General features: G+C 48.9%; 1 protein-coding gene across 1 annotated transcript in view; it reads right to left on the bottom strand.

The window, feature by feature from the left end:
* Positions 1 to 17,477, bottom strand: part of LOC133243945 (liprin-alpha-1-like) — a 30,921-nt gene extending 13,444 nt beyond the window's left edge. Inside the window, exons 1-11 of the mRNA XM_061410649.1 lie at positions 17,163 to 17,477; positions 15,871 to 15,966; positions 15,236 to 15,400; positions 14,036 to 14,137; positions 13,592 to 13,813; positions 7,016 to 7,147; positions 5,977 to 6,133; positions 5,367 to 5,444; positions 5,111 to 5,287; positions 2,274 to 2,513; positions 350 to 588 (exon numbers count right to left, since the gene is read on the bottom strand). Of these exons, the coding sequence (XP_061266633.1) occupies positions 350 to 588; positions 2,274 to 2,513; positions 5,111 to 5,287; positions 5,367 to 5,444; positions 5,977 to 6,133; positions 7,016 to 7,147; positions 13,592 to 13,813; positions 14,036 to 14,137; positions 15,236 to 15,400; positions 15,871 to 15,966; positions 17,163 to 17,279 (1,725 nt within the window). The 5' untranslated portion in view covers positions 17,280 to 17,477. The remainder of the gene's footprint in view (positions 1 to 349; positions 589 to 2,273; positions 2,514 to 5,110; positions 5,288 to 5,366; positions 5,445 to 5,976; positions 6,134 to 7,015; positions 7,148 to 13,591; positions 13,814 to 14,035; positions 14,138 to 15,235; positions 15,401 to 15,870; positions 15,967 to 17,162) is intronic.
* Positions 17,478 to 19,842: the final 2,365 nt, after the last annotated feature.

The following is a 19,842-nucleotide window of genomic DNA, read 5'->3' as shown; positions in this document are numbered from 1 at the left end:
GGAGTCCTACTTTTGACCATGTCTGGCCCAAACTAACTGCTCACTGAATGTGGAAGCTCAAAACACAGACATGTATGAACAAATACATGGCATGAATGAGGTGAAAAGATAAAGGCACTTAAACTTCCAATGAGAATTCTTCTCACTATAAGCTGATGGATATGTGTATCCATTTACTCGTAGGACGATTTCAAAACTGCTAATTAGTACCATGCTGGGCCTCACAGTAGGCCACAAATTATCAAAATTGGTTAAGGAAAAAAAGCATGCCTTCAAAGTAAACTCTTAGCCAGAAAAAGGAAAATGAGAAGACGTAAAGCGACCTATAAGCGCTTTGTTCCAAACCCACCTCAGGACCACAGTGTGAGGGGGCAGGTGCCTCACAAGGTGCCCACCAGGGACGGGAAGGTGGCGGCGGGGTCCTTGCCTCGGATGGCTCATCGTGCAGCGCTGCCAGCCGGCCTTTCTGGGGGCACCACAGCACCGCCCCGTTGCCCAAGGAGTCTGCCGGCCGGTCCGCCACAGGGAACCTGAGGTCCGGGGCACTGCCCAAGTGGGGTCGGCTGAAACACACGGGGAAGAAGAGTGCTGTTAGAAGAAAAGAGAGCTCACTATGTCAGACGAGCCAAAGCCTGTCCATTTGGAAGATCGGCAATTTCACAGCAAAAGGGCCCCCGGGAGGGCACTGCCCTCCTGGCTCCAATAGCAACAGGCCACGTGCTGCTCCGCAGACACTCAGGGCTCATCCCCAGCAGCTGGAAAACTCCCGTATGTGGGGAAGGCAGTGCTGACGCGAGGGTGTGGAGCTGACTAGGACAGGATCGGCTGTCTGGGGTTGGGGCATCCAGGGTCCCCCTGGAGCCCGCTCTCAGGTCCCAGGGCAGGGCCTGCACCTGCTCTGCTTTCCCCTTGGCACCCCACCTCCCCTTCCACCCACGCCTGCTCTGACCTCCCTCTCCAACGGGAAGTCCGTGGATCACAATCACCGGTCTGCCTGGAACACTGTCTGCACCACTCTCAGTGCTTTTAAAGGTGCCTCAGACAACCCGCAGCAGAAAAGCCTCGGACCCACAGCTCGGAGCTGAGGACCATTGGTGTCTCCCATTAAAGCAGAGGAAAGCGTGTCACCAGAGTCTGGGCTGAACAAGGCCCAGCACAGATGCTCAGGCCCTGAGCACTAAGGCCTGGGCCTGCAGGTGCCAGGAGCTCACTCAGCAGGGGCCTGCTGGGAGGCAGGGCAGCCCCGCCTTGACTGTGAGCCACCTGCACTGCAGGACTGCCCGGGCTCTGCTCAGTCTTGTCTCTGGGACAAGGGTGGTGCCTCCAAGTGCAGGAATTCCTAAACCCAGGAGACAGGGCCTTCCTCCGAGGACAGGACACCCCATACGTCTGCAGAGTGGCCAGGGCCGACCACCAGCTCAGCCTGCTCGGGGTCACACGCTGCTCTGCTCGACGGTTTTGCGAACACTGTGCTGCACAGAAGATGGAAGTCTGGAATCTCCCGGAGCCACACCTGTCTTCCCTCACATCTCCCCTCCCTCCTGACAGAACTGTTCCCTTCTCTGCTCCACTTCCACCCAAGGGCCTGGGGCTAGAGCACACTTGGGAACTGGGTAGGGGGTACGACACAGTCCCACTGTGGACTGCGGACCCTCGAGGGTCCTCTGAGGGCCACAGAGGCCTCCGGGTTGGGTCGCCCCCCAACCATCACCTCCCAGTCCCCTCGCGGGGTGCAGCCTCCATCTCTCTCCCCCTCCTCACCCGAAGCTCTTTCCTCCGGGAGAAGGTCTCAGAGACACGGTGACCAATTCCTCTGGGAGGTCCCACCAAATACGCCGTGCCTGTCCTGCCTGTGAGCCAGTTTTCAGTCCCCACTCCCTCCCTCCTGAGGCAGCACAGTGCCCCCCACCCAGCCCACACTGCCCAAAAGCCCCACTCTGAGGCCCCACCTGTGCTGCTAAGTCACTGCTGTGACCCCTCCAGAGCTGCCTCCTGGAGACACCCCTCCCTCGCACCAGCTGCTGTGGCCCACTGTCTTCAGAGCACAGCGGCTCCTCCTGCCCCGCAGCTGCTTCCTCTTCTCGTCTCTCACTCTCACTGACACACACGGGACTGGTGACCAGGCCCCAGGCTTCTCCATCTGAAGCCCCCAATTGTGTCAGGCCTCGGTTCCTGGCACCAGGTCCCTCCTCATTACCCAAAAACCCCCAAGAGGAGGAGGCCGTGTCCACCTCCTCTTCCTCCACTGTCTACGCAGTCCTCCTCACACTCACCTCGTCCACCCCGGGAGCAGGGGTTCCCCACCTCTGACAGCCCCAGCCCCTCACCCTGGAGGAGCTCTGCCACCAAGTCCGTCCACGTCCCCTCCTGTTCTACAGGGCACGTGCTCTCCTGGAACTCCACCCGCCATGGTTTCAGACACAGGACCAGTTTCTGGCTCTGCCTTTGTCTCAAATGACATCTCCTTTTCTCTAGAAGAAGGCTGGGTGGGGGCTCTGGATTGCGAGGATCCCCTAAGCACACAAACACAGAAATATGCGTATGGGCTCCAAACTGTCTCCTAAGTCAGGATTCAAGCAGTAGTCGATTTCCTACAGATGAATGAATGTCACCAGTAAGCACTTAATAACCTTTGCTAAAGTTTATCTCTCATTTGTGACCATTTTCCGTGAAGAAGCCAAAGAAACATTTAAATGCTTATTAAGAATTACCGCCCCTATAACAATGAGGAAGAAAAAATCAGGATGCTCATTAATCTGCTCTCCTCATTCACAAGCCAGGTGATTCCTCCCACCGAAGTCAAAAGACTACAGGTCATTAACCTCCTGCGACTCTTCAGAAACATCAGTGTCACAGTCTGTCAGGCCCCTCAAATGAATACGCCCAAATATCAACTGGTCGGCCCCCTACTTCCAAACCTCTGCCTGTGGTTTTGAGTGTTGTCAATCCTGTGACGACCACTCTGTGGTACCAAGTTTGACCCTAAGGAACGATGCTTGTCTCTTCCCTCTTGCTGGCCACGGAGCTACAGGCTCCCTGAGGTGCGACCATGAGCAACACCCAGTCATACTGTCCACACACCAGACAAGCCCTTGTCACACTCGACAGCGCTGAGGGGAGCTGCCCAGGGGAGCAGCCTACCTGTGGTGGAAGGGAGCCCCTCACAGTCTCGTCTGGTCCACTTCGGCTCTCAGGGTTTCCAGGTTTAGAATCAGCTGGTCCTACGAAACAGCAAATGACACAGCCTGCACTGCTTGCTTTCTGGATGTAAAGTGACTTGCACCAAAATGTGCAGAACAGGTTACATCAGTAGGTATCAACTCCCAACATTTTAATTCTGAGAAAATGTTCTCTAAGAGTCCCTAGCAAATAGAAACACTCAGAACAATATTAACCCTTATAAATCATAATGAAAAGGAAGTTCCATCTCAGGTGTAGAAAGGATTCTCTGGAGGAAACATGGCAAGCCATTAACAATGATGAAGTCTGTAGAGAGAAGCTGGACTTCAGGAGGGGGGTTCGGGTCAGGGGAACACGACTCACTCTATTGCCCTCCCTCCTCTCACTGCTTTAAACTGTCTCCATGGAGCTCACCTGCATTCCTCACATTCATTCCTCTACAGCCCACTTCACTTGCTCATGGGGTAAAACAAGTCAAACGGGCCAAGTCTGTGAGTCACTCAACTCAACCTGGAAGCTCTGTGCTGTCGGCCACGGCAGTCACTCGCCTCGTGCAGCCCCTGAGCACGTGAGACAGGCTGGTGCAAAGCCCGATGTGGAAATCACACAGAGGATTTCAAGACTCGTGGTGAAAGAAGGACGTCGAGTAGCCCGTTGGTTTTTAGGAAATTTTAGATTGTGTAGGTGGCTCGTATTATCTTTCTGACGCACAGCATAGTCCACGTGAATGGCTCACGTTTTGTCTGAGCTTTTGGGTGATCCCTGAAAGGACTACTCAGAATTCTGAACCACACACAACAGCCACACACTCTAAATCCATCTATAATGCAAACACATTCAGTGTTCAAAACCAGAAGTGCTATACGTGTTATAGCAGTGGATTAGCCATAAGGAAAATGTAACTCGACTTCTGCTAAGCATCTGCTCAAACTCATGTCCACTGAGTTGGTGATGCCGTCCAACCATCTCATCCTCTGCCATCCACTCTCTTCCTGACTTCAATCTTTCCCAGCATCAGGGTCTTTTCCAATATGAAAATTCATATTAAAAAACTGGAAATAATTACCTCAAGCAATTTTTAAATGCAATAACAAAGTTGCCAAGTCTGTGTTTTATAAAATAAGCATCAATTTCAAGGTTTAAAAAGCTGTTTTAGGACCTACTGTATTAAAAAAAAATGGAGAGAAGACAAAAGAATGATCTATTTGAGATTGGCTCTGTATGAGAAATTGCTGAGACTAATTGACGGGACGGGTCATGGGTATTTATTATACTACTCCATCCACTTTTGTGCATGTTTGCAATTCTCCATCATAATACATTTAAAAAGTTTATTTTCTGTTAAAGCAGAGTCTTCTCCAGCAACACAATTCGAAAGCATCAATTCTTCAGTGCTCAGCCTTCTTTATGGTCCAACTCTCACACCCATACGTTACTACCGGAAAAACCATAGTTTTGAGTATATGGTTTGTCATATATGGTTTGAGTATATGGTTTGTCGGCAAAGTGATGTCTCTACTTTTCAATATGCTGTCTATGTTTGTCATAGCTTTCCAAGGAGCAAGCATTTTTTAATCTCATGGCTGCAGTCACCGTCTGCAGTGATTTTTGAGCCCAAGGAAACAAAACCTGTCACAGCTTCCACAATAAGGCATCGGCATTCAAAGATTTTTAAAGCAAAACAAAAGTTGACTTTGAATTGGCTTAGTCTAGTCATAAACAGCATCCCGATCTCAACAGCCTCTGAGCAGCAGTTATGAAAGTAAGAAGTGCACCCCTGATCAGGAGATATTGAGCTCTCTGCCTAAGCGGGGAGGGCGCCTCACCGCGGGTCTCACGATGGGAGTCAGAACCACTGCCCCCGGAAGCCCGCCTGTGAGGCTCTGCAGTCCAGGCCCAAGAACACAGGTATGGTGGGGACAGTACTGACATGTGAGGCTGGACCCAGGATCCCACTCCATTTCCTGGATGATCTGTATTGCCGTGTGGCCAACCTTTCCAGGAAACCTCTCTCTGGACTCCGTGATGCGAGCCTCCACCATCACCCTTTCCTGACGCACCTTCTGTCGCAGCGCAACTGCGGTTCTCCTGTCTAGAGGAGGCCATCCTACACACGCACCATGTCTGGACCAGCGGTTTGGCATGTGGGACTCCAGCGCCACGTCCGAGGCAAGGAGGCTCCACACCTGGGCGCCATGCCTTCAGTTTCATGGGCCCCGGGCTGGCACCCCCAGGTTTGTCTGAGGGGCAGTTGGGAGGTCCACCTGTATCCCAAGCAGCTCCCCAGACTGGCTGGTCAGAGCAACAAGCAGCCTCTTTGAATGTGGGGAAGCCCTGGCTCCTGCCCACCGCCTATGGGCGACCACCTCTGGCCCTGCTCCCAAGGAGGTGGGTGCCCGGATCAGCAGATGGGGCCACACAGGCACACACTCGATGCCAGAGACGGGAGTGGTGGAGAAAGGCAGTGCTGGCCCCCGCCCAAGCCACGTCTCCTGCCCAGATGCCGCCTCCCTGTCAGCACAGGCACCCGCTGCAGCTCCTTGTTCTTTGCCTCCAGTTGGGCCTCCATCTGGCACAGCCTATCCTCGATGCTGCTGTGTCTCTCTCCTGCCTGTCGGCCAAGAACAGCGTCAGCTCCACTCACAACAACCCTGTCCTGACAGCACGCGGGCTGTGATCGCAGGGGCAGCAAGCGGGCCATGCTCTGTGCGAACCACGGGCCCTGGGTTCGCCGGGGGCACGCCCGCATGCCTGCTCACACAGCCTGCGCGGCTTCGTGTGTGACACATGGCTCACGGAGGATGCTGGTGACCAGCTCGTGACAAGGGACGTGCTCTCCGTGCCCCAGGCCCCACACCCACGGCCGCTGCGCTCCCTCCTCGGACTGCCTGTGGCGAGCCCGCGCGGGCAGCAGACAGCGGCAAACCCGAGGCACACGTTCTACCTTCCTAAGCTGGGAAGGAAGTTCGAACCGTTTAGCCTCCTGAGTGGTAGAGCTCCCGGAAGACAAAAGGTCGGACTACAAGGCCAACTGGGGATGGACAGCAGAGATGCCAGGGGAGAGGAGAAACCAAGCCTGGAGAGGAAGATCACAGGCAGAAGGGTGCCCCCTGGCGGCTGTTAGTGAGCCTGCTCTGGGAGGGTCTATGAGCACCTGACACCGGCGGCCTCCCGCGACCTGATGGCCCCTCAGGCGCTCACTGAGCTCCTGGCAAGGCTTCCGACAGCCGCGTCAGCACAGACCCAGCCCAACTCTCTATGTTCAGCCAGTGCCCACCGGCAGTGCAGGGCAACACCTTTCCCATCAGAAGGACAGGGTGGCTGGCTGGCTGGCAATGGGGTTGATGCCCCCAGCAGCGCCACATCCCAAGGACATGGCCTCTCACCCGCGGGCTCCTGGGGACGGCGAGTGGGGAGTGGGGCCTCGGGTCTGCATGTGCCCTGCTGGGACTTCTTTAACAAGTGTATGGATAATGACTTAAAACTGTGTTCATTACAGAGCTGTTTTGGCCATCTCTTAAAGGAGAATGGGATTTTTTGAGGTCTCTATCCTGCTAGGCTTTGAGTGGCTGACTGAACTCTGAGCAGCAGTCACTCGGAGCTGAAGCGTCCTAGGCACACACACAACTCGGGACAAAACTGGAGGGAAATTAACGTAGGGATGACGCAGAAGTGGGGCCTGCCTGACACTCAGGGAGCGCTCCCATCTCAGACGGGCAGCACGACCCCCGCGTCTGCGCTCCTGTGTGGACTGAGCAGCACGGGCAGGGGCGCGGTGGGAGAGCAGGGGAACAGGCCCTCCCTGCGCCCGCCCCCCAGGGACCCAGAGCAGCACCTTGGAGAGCGAGGCCACCCTCTGCGCCTGCTCCGCCTCCACCTCGGGCAGCGTCTCTGCCCTCTGCAGTCTCTGCTGCAGCTTCTCTACCAGCTCCAGGCGCTCCTGCAACTGGCGGTTCTTATCCTCTGTCTACAAAGGGAGAGCACAGGATCAACACAGGCCGAGAGGTGTAGCCACTGTCGCCTTAAGTAAGCTGAGACAAAACCTAAATGCACGTGTCTAGTGGATTCATTCTGTTTCAGAAGCTCCATCAGGGCAAATTTTCTCTCAGTGTTCCTGGGCTTGGTCTCAGTGAGCAGAACACCTCCTGCCAGAGTATTTGCTTTTCCTAAGCATTCCCCAAGGACATTTTAAAAGAAAAAAAAAAAAGTTCTTATATATTAAAGAAGATCTGTAGAATCTTATTCATTCTTATTGACAAGTTAAGGGAAGAAGGGTTCACTATGGACCCTTCTTAAAACATCACCAGAATCATCATTTAGAGGGAACCCTACCGACCACAGTTGGCTATGGGCATGTAAGCCAAAATATGGCTTTCATCTCCTCTGAAATACAGACCTGATAAGAGCATGCCTGGTGAAATGCCAGTCAACTAGTATTTGTAAATGCACGATTATTCTTTTAACAGATCTTCTTACTCTGAAAAACTTTCAATGTAGAACATTTAGACAGATTTTAGGTATTAGTTTTGCCAAATATCAAAATGAATCCACCACAGGTATACATGTGTTCCCCATCCCGAACCCTCCTCCCTCCTCCCTCCCCATACCATCCCTCTGGGCCGTCCCAGTGCACCAGCCCCAAGCATCCAGCATCGTGCATCGAACCTGGACTGGCAACTCGTTTCCTACATGATATTTTACATGTTTCAATGCCACTCTCCCAAATCTTCCCACCCTCTCCCTCTCCCACAGAGTCCATAAGACTGTTCTATACATCAGTGTCTCTTTTGCTGTCTCGTACACAGGTTATTGTTACCATCTTTCTAAATTCCATATATATGCGTTAGTATACTGTATTTATGTTTTTCCTTCTGGCTTACTTCACTCTGTATAATAGGCTCCAGTTTCATCCACCTCATTAGAACTGATTCAAATGTATTCTTTTTAATGGCTGAGTAATACTCCATTGTGTATATGTACCACTGCATTCATCTGCTGATGCATCTAGGTTGCTTCCATGTCCTGGAGTGCTGCGATGAACATTGGGGTACACGTGTTCTGGTTTCCTCAGTGTGTATGCCCAGCAGTGGGATTGCTGGATCATAAGGCAGTTCTATTTCCAGTTTTTTAAGGAATCTCCACACTGTTCTCCATAGTGGCTGTACTAGTTTGCATTCCCACCAACAGTGTAAGAGGGTTCCCTTTTCTCCACACCCTCTCCAGCATTTATTATTTGTAGACTTTTGGATCGCAGCCATTCTGACTGGTGTGAAATGGTACCTCATAGTGGTTTTGATTTGCATTTCTCTGATAATGAGTGATGTTGAGCATCTTTTCATGTGTTTGTTAGCCATCTGTATGTCTTCTTTGGAGAAATGTCTATTTAGTTCTTTGGCCCATTTTTTGATTGGGTCGTTTATTTTTCTGGAGTTGAGCTGTAGGAGTTGCTTGTATATTTTTGAGATTAGTTGTTTGTCGGTTGCTTCATTTGCTATTTTCTCCCATTCTGAAGGCTGTCTTTTCACCTTGCTAATAGTTTCCTTTGATGTGCAGAAGCTTTTAAGGTTAATTAGGTCCCATTTGTTTATTTTTGCTTTTATTTCCAATATTCTGGGAGGTGGGTCATAGAGGATCCTGCTGTGATGTATGTCGGAGAGTGTTTTGCCTATGTTCTCCTCTAGGAGTTTTATAGTTTCTGGTCTTACATTGAGATCTTTAATCCATTTTGAGTTTATTTTTGTGTATGGTGTTAGAAAGTGGTCTAGAAGAACCCCAGGGTTAGTAGAAGGAAAGAAATCTTAAAAATTAGAGCAGAAATAAATGCAAAAGAAACAAAAGAGACCATAGCAAAAATCAACAAAACCAAAAGCTGGTTCTTTGAAAGGATAAATAAAATTGACAAACCATTAGCCAGACTCATCAAGAAACAAAGGAGAAAAATCAAATCAATAAAATTAGAAATGAAAATGGAGAGATCACAACAGACAACACAGAAATACAAAGGATCATAAGAGACTACTATCAACAATTATATGCCAATAAAATGGACAACGTGGAAGAAATGGACAAATTCTTAGAAAAGTACAACTTTCCAAAACTGGACCAGGAAGAAATAGAAAATCTTAACAGACCCATCACAAGCGGAAATTGAAACTGTAATCAAAAATCTTCCAGCAAACGGTCCAGACGGCTTCACAGCTGAATTCTACCAAAAATTTAGAGAAGAGCTAACACCTATCCTGCTCAAACTCTTCCAGAAAATTGCAGAGGAAAGTAAACTTCCAAACTCATTCTATGAGGCCACCATCACCCTAATACCAAAACCTGACAAAGATCCCACAAAAAAAGAAAACTACAGGCCAGTATCACTGATGAACATAGATGCAAAAATCCTTAACAAAATTCTAGCAATCAGAATCCAACAACACATTAAAAAGATCATACACCATGATCAAGTGGGCTTTATCCCAGGGATGCAAGGATTCTTCAATATCCACAAATCAATCAATGTAATACACCACATTAACAAATTGAAAAATAAAAACCATATGATTATCTCAATAGATGCAGAGAAAGACTTTGACAAAATTCAACATCCATTTATGATAAAAACTCTCCAGAAAGCAGGAATAGAAGGAACATACCTCAACATAATAAAAGCTATATATGACAAACCCACAGCAAACATTATCCTCAATGGTGAAAAATTGAAAGCATTTCCTCTAAAGTCAGGAACAAGACAAGGGTGCCCACTTTCACCATTACTATTCAACATAGTTTTGGAAGTTTTGGCCACAGCAATCAGAGCAGAAAAAGAAATAAAAGGAATCCAAATTGGAAAAGAAGAATAAAACTCTCACTATTTGCAGATGACATGATCCTCTACATAGAAAACCCTAAAGACTCCACCAGAAAATTACTAGAAATAATCAATGACTATAGTAAAGTTGCAGGATATAAAATCAACACACAGAAATCCCTTGCATTCCTATACACTAATAATGAGAAAACAGAAAGAGAAATTAAGGAAACAATTCCATTCACCATTGCAACGGAAAGAATAAAATACTTAGGAATATATCTACCTAAAGAAACTAAAGACCTATATATAGAAAACTATAAAACACTGGTGAAAGAAATCAAAGAGGACACTAATAGATGGAGAAATATACCATGTTCATGGATTGGAAGAATCAATATAGTGAAAATGAGTATACTACCCAAAGCAATTTATAGATTCAATGCAATCCCTATCAAGCTACCAACAGTATTCTTCACAGAGCTAGAACAAATAATTTCACAATTTGTATGGAAATACAAAAAACCTCGAATAGCCAAAGCGATATTGAGAAAGAAGAATGGAACTGGAGGAATCAACCTACCTGACTTCAGGCCCTACTACAAAGCCACAGTCATCAAGACAGTATGGTACTGGCACAAAGACAGAAATATTGATCAATGGAATAAAATAGAAAGCCCAGAGATAAATCCACACACATATGGACACCTTATCTTTGACAAAGGAGGCAAGAATATACAATGGATTAAAGACAATCTCTTTAATAAGTGGTGCTGGGAAATCTGGTCAACCACTTGTAAAAGAATGAAACTAGACCACTTTCTAACACCATACACAAAGATTCTTTTTTTAAAAAAGAAAAAAATTAAAGTATCTATAAGCTCAGGTTCCTGAGAGGTTAGCATTTGTTTCTAAGCAGCTTTCTTACTTTTTCTGTGTGCGTATTCCTCTATGTACGTACACAAACAATATGCTATGCTTTAAAACCATCAGAAAACAATAGCATATGGTACATAGTATTTTCTGATCTGCCTTTTACAGCCATTATTTTGTATATCGTGATGCTTTTAATTAGCATTCCCCATCATACTTTTCAATGGCTTTCTAGTATTTTATTTTTGGGGTGGGGACAATGATACACTTTGGCACACACCAGACTGACTCACTTTGTTTTGGAGAAGCCAGATTTGGTTTTCCTGGTTAAATCCTGATTACCTGAGACCACTCGGGAACAGGAGCAAGTAAGGCTCACCAAACCACAGGAAGTACAAACCCTAATCAGACCGGAGCTCTAACCCTGCCTTTTGTCACAGTGACCCCAGTTCCCAACAGGCAGCCAGCTGCCGTGAAGTTCCCTGCTGCTCTCTACTCTTTCGGTAAAAACTCTAACAAACCAACAGATTCACGTTCAAGTAAAACAAAAGAGTCAGGAATGGAATTCCACAAAATGGTTAAACCAAGTCCCAAATAATTCAAACCTGTAAGTTGTAGTCACCCGCAATTTTTTAAAAATGTATTTCCTTCCAGTACAGCTGATTTACCATGATGTACATCCACACTTTTGAACACAGTATTTTAGGGTCATAAGAACTTTACACTGGGACTTGATTTCCAATGTGGGAGTCACATGAAAAGATCTTTACCTTCCTTCCTCAGTAATTCACTACTATAAAAGTCAGACACAGTTCATAAAAGCCATTACCTGTCGATGCCTAGAATCCTTATTTGCAATTTCATATTCAAGTTTATTATTGATGTCGTCCTAAGTTTCAAATCAAACATAAAGTTAACGTCCTCAGAATAAAAGTCCTAGACACGGCAGTTTTCTCAGACGTGAGCAAAAATGCGCCTATCCCAAAGGTCACGTTGGCTATGATTGGCATTCATCTGTCTTAACGTTCTGTCCAGCCACTTGGTTTACCAAGCTTCTTTTCTACATAATAAACCCAAACAGCAAACGAAAACTATACTAAACTACCCTGTTATTGCAAGAATTCCAGGAGGGAAGGTATCTGGCATGAAGTCAGGACTTCTGTCTGCTACACCATACAGGCGGGCTTGACCCAGAACAGGGAGGGACCTTCAACAGATCCAACAGGGAGCTCTGAGGCTCGTTTCCTCGAGTAAAAGTTGGAAAAGTCTCATGCAATTTCCTCAGAATTAAAGTAGAATATTAACGAGTGGAAACAGAAGTCAAACTGTACACAACTGGGAGCAGCCTTCTCAAGCCTAGTTCTTCAAAAGCAGAATTACACCACATGGATGAAACGCTCAAACCAGGACCAGAACTTGCTGCTGGTGCAACTCCTGTCCGCCACTTCAAAATCCACTTCAGGTCCCTCCCTGGGCACTAAGTAACCAATGTGGGCAAAGTCCTAACTTTAAAAGTGAAAGGTCTTGAAAATGCTTTTTCTAGAATTCTATACGTATTAAACTCTGCCACCTAATCTCCTGTTGCCAAAGAGTAGTGTGAATAGCTTATGCAAACCTGTGCAAATATTTCTGTTTTGAGTTCTCACACAGAATTACTCACACCAAGCTACTAAACAAGGACACTTGCTGTACCACATGTTGGAGGGGTTCTCTCTGAGACGGTCTCACGGGGGAGGGGTGGGCTGGGTGGGTGCTGTCTGTCTGTGCACAGAGGAGAGGCGAGGCTCACAGGAAGAGGCCTGAGTCCCCAGCACTCTTCTGTTTTCACAGTGACTGCTAGGGAGTTTCTCATAAATCATGACACCCGCAGACATGACCGCCAGAGACATCACGATTCCACATGGTTACACAGCTCGGGCCTGAGGATCTGAGGGTGAGCAAACACCACTCAACATGTCTGACTGCCGGTATCACTGTCACACATCCCTTCAAGGAGCGGAACCTCAGAAAACTCGAGAAAATGGCCAGGTAAGCTGCCTCAGCAGAGCCCACACAGCATGCTGCCATCTCTCCGAGAGAACAGGCTCCACAGGTGTCACCAGACTCGCCTGAGTGAATCAGAAGCAAATTTCAGCATCATCAGGAACACATTCGACAGGCAGTTGCGGGGGGGGGGGGGGGGGGGGCGGGGATGAACCGGGAGACTCGGGTTGACATAAATACAGCACTGATACTACACATAAAGTCAATGAGTGAGGACCTAGTGTACAGCACAGGGAAGTCTGCTCAGTGCTCTGTGGTGAAGCAAATGGGCAGGAAATCTAAAAGAGAGACAGATACGTAAATAGATAGATAGATAGATGACTGATTCACTTTGCTGTACAGCAGAAATTGACACAGCAGTGTAAAGCAACTATACGCCAATAAATGAATGAATGGATGAATGAATTTTTAAAAAAGGAACACAGTGGGCCCCCCAGAACTTGTGGAAATGAGGAGTCCACACCCAGGGTGCAGCACAGCGTCAGGGCTGCCCTCATGTTGGTCCACTGCCAACGGACCGCCTGGACCAGGCCTCTTCTACTCCAGAGACCTCGACGCAGAGGCAGGGAGGCAGCCAGTTGTGGTCTCTCCAGTGATCTGCTCTTACTCACGCAGCCATCCCAAGGCAGAGATCCCCGGGAGAACAAGAAACCCACATTCCACCTCAGGACAACAGACACAGCTGCAGTCACTCACTTCGCGGACGTCCCGCTCAAGTTTTCTGTTCATGTCCTTGGACTTGAGGAGGTCCTTCCTGGCCGTGTCCAGGTCCTCCTCCAGATGTTTCACGTGGGCAGAGAGGGCTGCCAGGCGCTCCTCCATCTGGCTCTGCTCCTGCAACTGCCTCTCTATGATTTCCTGGAGCTCCATCTTCTTAGCCATGTCTTCCTTGTGGCTTAGAGAGCCGTCGGAGGGTCTCTAAGGGGGAAAGGAAGCCTTACACAGCCTGGTTTTGGGAGGGAGGGAACACAGTACTTCCGGGCAATCTGTGAGGTCAAAACTGCCTTCTGCGCTCTGGGAGCTCACAGGACCCTCATGGCCACTCAAACCTACATGGTGCATCGGTGAGAGGTCCCAACAGCCCCGCACAGACTGGATGGTAAGATGAGAACCAGACAGAGAGTGAGACCAAGGACTTGCCTTTCCATTGGCGCTTGGCATGTTTTCTTGCTCATGATGTACATCAAGCACCCTGTCCGTTAGTATCTTTTCCTGGTTATTCTCCTCTGAAAGAATCATCTGCTAAAACCAAAAAAATTGAATCAGAGTAAAGAAATAAGTAAAGACAGCAAAACTCCACCTGGAAAACTCAACTCTAAACTGAAAACACAACATAAAAAGAAAATACATGGTGATGCTATCCATCCCGAATACCACCAGGTGATTAGAGTCAGCATTTGTCTTCTACTGGACAAAGGGGTACTTAAGAGATCCTGCAACTCTGAGCCACAAGTCTAGTTTACTAGTCATTAAAATAACCCTGGTGGGCGGGTCCTCAATCAGAAAGATAAATAACATCTGATGCCCACCACTACAGCCTTCATTCTTTTTTAAAATGAAAGGATTCAAATGACAAACCCTTCACGGAAATTACACAAAGACTGATCAAACTTACCTCTTTATGTGTGGCACCTAATTCTTCTTCTAACAAACTACACCTTTCGAGTGCTACTCGTAATCACGCTCTCAACTCAAATAAAAGGGGCCGAGTCACTGTGTGTTGATGCGTGTATATATGTTAGTACACTTCTTAGTGTATACTCACCCTAATACATGGATACTGTCACAGAATACCTTTAATGTCTCTCATTGATCTTAACGTCAAGAGAATCTGCTTGTTAACAGCTTTAAATTATAAGTTTGAGAGAACAAAATGTTATCCTAAATTAATTATTACCCAGTTTTTAACTGCAAATTGATATACAGAATATAATAAATCTTGAGACATTCATGCCAACTAATACTTTTTAACTGGGGGCTTCCCAGGTGGCTCAGTGGTAAAGAATCCGCCTGCCAATGCAAGAGGGCAGGTTCGATCCCTGGGTCAGGAAGATTCCCTGGAGTAGAAGATGGCCACCCACTCCAGTATTCATGACTGGGAAGCCCCATGAAGAGAGGAGCATGGTGGGCTACAGTCCACCGGGTTGCAAAGATTCGGACATGACTGAGCATGTATGCAGGCAACGCTTTTTAACCATATAAAACTCTGACTTCTTACAGAAAAAAATGTATATACAAGAATTCAAGACGCTCAAAAGTCAACCAGTTACATAAATATGTGCATCATCCACCTAACAAGGCAGCAAGTGTACGAATCCAGGACGGCTGGATGGCTGGTACCTTCTCGTCCAGGGCCTTGTGGTGTTCAAAGAGCCATTTCAGCGCCCTGAGCACCTCCACCTCACTCCTCATGCCGGCTGGGGACTGCGCCTGCCGCTTGCCTGCTGTCATCCCGACGGGTGGAATATATCGCGAAACCAGGCACTCCAGGTGCTCCAGCAGCAGCTGCAGGGCAGGGCCAAAGGAACACCTTCAACCTCATGCTCGAACTCTGGGCCGATAACTCCTCTCAGCCTCACGCTATAGCCGGAAACATGCTAAGGCACGTTGGAATCCTGCCAGTTCAGTCGAAAGTTAGAGTGGACTTCCCCAGGGGTCCAGTAGTTAAGACTCGACACTTCTTCAAGGATCATGGGTTTTAACCCCTGGTTGGGGAACTAAGATCCCACACAAACTGTAGCGTGGACAAAAATGTAAGTTAAGAGAACTCCCCCCTCATATGTACTAAAATTACATTAGCTCTCATCAGAAATTTGAAGCAAGGTATGAGAACCCAGAACTGATCCACCCTGGTCTGTTCAGTGGGAAGATGTGGAAAATGACTTGAAAATCAGACAAAGTTTAAAGACAGCACACGGAGGCCAGCAGTGACCCCCGTGGGGCAAATGTCAACACGTGAGAATCCCCCTACTGACCCTGGTATTGTTTCTTTCAGCTTTTAGCTGAGCGATTTCCTCTTTGCTTTTACAAAGCTGCTCCCTGTATGTGTATTCTTCAAGAGTTGGAAATTCCTAGAAAACAGTTAAATGAGAAACTAAATGCAAACATAAATTAAAAAGAGAGCGAGACTGTGAAGACTGACCCTGTCAAGTCTCTCCAGGCTCCACACAAAGGATCTCCATGCCCCTCCAGAGAAGAGGGGTCCACTGACCCCAAGACCACACAGACCACAACAACTCAGACCGGCCTTCAGCCTCCACCTCGACCTGGCAGGCATGCGGCAGGAGAGAACCTGGCATCCAAGCCTGCCTTCTCAAGACCCAGGGACATTTGAGAAACTTTCCAAAACGTAAACCTAACAACAAAGTGGATAAAGAGATTCTTAAATGACACACAGACCAGTGACCTAGAGCCACTGGGGAGAGTGAAGAAAAAAAGGAAGGTCTACAAGGCCACGAGGCTTTGGAGTGTTCCTCTGGGAAAAAGGCGGATGGCACCTCAAAGCCATCTGTTAGCCTGACTCCACAGAAGCCACCCAGTCATTCAATCAACTGGTTAAAATGTTAAATTTATGTTATATGTACTTTACCACAATTTGCGTGCATGCAGGGCCGTCCATGTGGTGAACTTGCTCAAACTGAACCACACGGAGTCTTTCGTTCTTCTATTTTTCTTTGCAGAAATTAAAAAAATCCTGGGCTACGTATCCCCTACTACATACTGAGTGTTCAGCACCCAGAACAGTGCCCAGCACTTGTAAGAGGCATGTAGTAGACATGTGTAGCTATGAGGGTGTATGTCATACACGTAAGCAGTAGGTACCTGTCATTAAAATACTGGACACACTGGTCTGTGCTTTGTAACATGGGAGACATTAACGGGCTTAGCCGTTCTGCTTCAAGGACTGACTCTCTAGCTCGATCCTCATGCCCCAGAGATTCCTCCAGCCCGTATATCCTTTCTTTGCAAGAAGGGAGACATTAAGGGGCTTAGCCTTTCTGCTTCAAGGACTGACTCTATAGCTCAGTCCATGTGCCCCAGTGACTTCTCCAGCCAGTGTTTCCCTTCTTGTGGGGCCCCCGCCCATCCTCCACGCAGCAACTGCACAACCTCTTACAAGGTAAACCTGCTGGGGTCGATCCTGCCCACTAAGGCCAGAATGCCCTGGCCGGCAGGGCCCACAACCATGCTAACAAAGTGAAACACAACCCCAGTGCTTCGCCGGGTGAGGGCCAATCTGACGGGCCCAGCCCCCGGCTGCTCTCACCTCAGGCCGCTCTGCTTCCAGGACGTGGGCCGAGGCCAAGTCTTTCCTAGTCTTCGTCTTTGCCTTGGGGTTGCAGCGCTGGAATAACGCCCAAAGGCGGGCCCTTCTGCGACCCATCCTCGCGGATGGGGGCAGCCCCCCACTTGGGGGCAACCGCTGTTTCACGGTAGGATACCTCGGCTACCGAGCTATCACCACCAATCTCACACTACGACCACCACTCTCACACACACTTCTCTCACACACCACTCTCACACACACCGTTCTCACACTATGACCACTGCTCTCACACTATGACCACCAAATTGCATGAAGGCTCTGCCTCCAGCACATCTCCCAGGAGCCCAGAACTGGAACCCACTCGGTCACAAGGGGCTCCGTGGCAACAGGGGGGCTGGGCTCAGGCCCACTCTCAAGGGTGCAGAGAGGGGGGAGGGGCTGCCAAAAAGACAACAATTGAGTGTGGAGTGCAGGAGAAGGCAGGCTGTGCCCATGGCTCAGGCCCCCTGTCAAACATGACCCTGCAAGGTACTGGGTCACAGTCGAACCAACCAGTATAAACTCCTTCAGAAACCACCACCCCTGGGAATGAGCACGTCTTCTAAGTGGGCTTCTGCCCCCTCTACCCCCAAACAGGCCTCCAGTGAGGCTACTGAAAGGGCAGCCCTGAACTCAAGGGCGTCCCCAGAACCCACCCAGCTGAGGAGGACTCACCACGCTAGCTGCCCCTCACTCTCACCCTGAGCTCGGTCCTCCCTGTTGGACTCCCTCACTCGAGCTCAGCAAGGGCTTGACCAACCTCACTCCAGGCACTTAAAATGAACCCACAGTGGGTACAGGGGTTCATTCAACCTGCTGCGAACTTGCCCTCTTAACTTCGACCCTTGGCTGCCAGACGACTCTGCCCCGTGGGGAATGCATGGTGGAGGTTCAGGGGTGTCCCTGCCTCGAGCCGCGACAGCCAGCACCTCCCAGACCCCGCCTGAGTCTCCCACCCCTCTCCTGGCTCCACTCCCACCCTCGTGGCTCTCCACTCGCCAGGGCACAGGCCACTTGCTCCTGGCTCAGCCCGGACCTCTGCTGTCATTTGAGGACCTCGGTCCCCAGGATGCTTGGGATCCTATATCCACCCATCTCAGCAATTACACACTCTGGGAGAGACAGGGTACAGTTTGGGGTCCCGCCCGCAGTTCACCCTGAACACGTTCTCTTTTTTTAGCTTTATCTACTGGAGTTCTCTGAGATGTGTTCTTAAAACATCAACTGTTGCTTTCAAAAAGACTGTAAGGTCACTGTGCTCAACTTTACGAATAAAATCTTCATTTTCCACCTTAAAGTGAAACTGGAGGGAAGACTAAAAGCAGTCATTTTTTCAAACTGAAAAAGAAAACCCACATGTGACCATGTCACAGAATACAGGTCACGTAACCCCTCCCTCCTCAGCCTTGGCCTCCACCACCAGCAGCCCGGCATTGCACGGCCTGCCCTGGGCCGCCAGGGGCAAGGGCAGAGGGGAGACTGGCTCCTCTGTCTCCAGGCCATGTGGGCCGCCTGCTCCACCTCCTTCCCAAGTTCACGTGGCACTGAAACAGCCCGGGCAAGCTGGGGATTCTGACCAGAAACACAACCATGGGTACCAAGCAAGGACCCCTGGTTCTTGTTTTCCCTGGTATCAAATAAACTTGATCAAGACAATTACTGTGACTGTTACATGTGGCTTCAGATGACAGAAGACCCCCAGGGTGTCTCCACTTCCAGTGACAGACGCTAGCATCTTGTAGGTCAGCCTACCAAGAGCTACAAAAGCTAAATAAGGTTTAAAAGAGGTCCTTAGGCAGCCACAATCCAAGATTTCAAACAAAAGCGAAGCTCAGTGAGGGAGCTGGAGACTGAGAGGGCTGCTCCTTCCCTCCTGGCATCTGCGCAAAGCTGACTCTGTGAAGAAAAGGAAGGGAAAAAGTCAAGCAGAGGGCTGGCTAACACAGCTCTGGAGGGTTCCTTGGGCTGTGGAGACAAAAAGTCGAGCGCAGGCCTGACAAGTCAGTCTGGATGTCAGAAAACGTACCCAACACTCTGCCCAAACCGGCTGAACGCTGACTATCAGTCACCTCGTGGTGCTCAGGAGAGACAGTGGGCTTCAGGACCTGCCGAGAAGGGGGGGCCCTGGGAGGCACCCCAGGCTTCCAGACACTGGAGACGCTGGAAAGCTCCCTGGGGTCGGGGGGGAAGGTGGGTGAAGGCTGCTGAGACTGAGCTTAAAAGGATCCAAGCCTCAAGTCCCTCAGGCCCTGAGTGAACAGACAGCTCTGTCCCCACTGGAGGTCTGCGTCAGAGGAAACTCTGGAGAAGGCAGCATCACTCAGAACCTCTAGGGTTTTCCAAACATAATGTCCAACATGCAACCAAAGAAGCAAAAGAGGGTGTAACAACAAACAGGACCAAGAGAAAAAGAGTTGAACCAGATCCAGAGGTATGAGATATATATCAGCATATCAGAGGTATGCTAGAGGTATCAGATGCAAATGTCACCTGTTCAAAAATATACTTGACGAAAGGAAAAATTTCTGAGAATCAAAACCAATCTAGAACTTTACAATAACAGTGACTGAATTTAAGAACTCAGTCTCTGGGCTTAACATCAGATTGGACGTAGCTGAAGAGAGGATCAGTGAACTGAAGG

Source organism: Bos javanicus, unplaced genomic scaffold, assembly GCF_032452875.1.
Source record: "Bos javanicus breed banteng unplaced genomic scaffold, ARS-OSU_banteng_1.0 tig00000391_1, whole genome shotgun sequence".
NCBI lineage: Eukaryota > Metazoa > Chordata > Mammalia > Artiodactyla > Bovidae > Bos > Bos javanicus.
Note: the sequence above shows the minus strand (reverse complement) of the source record. Positions and strands in the feature narration are given on the sequence as shown.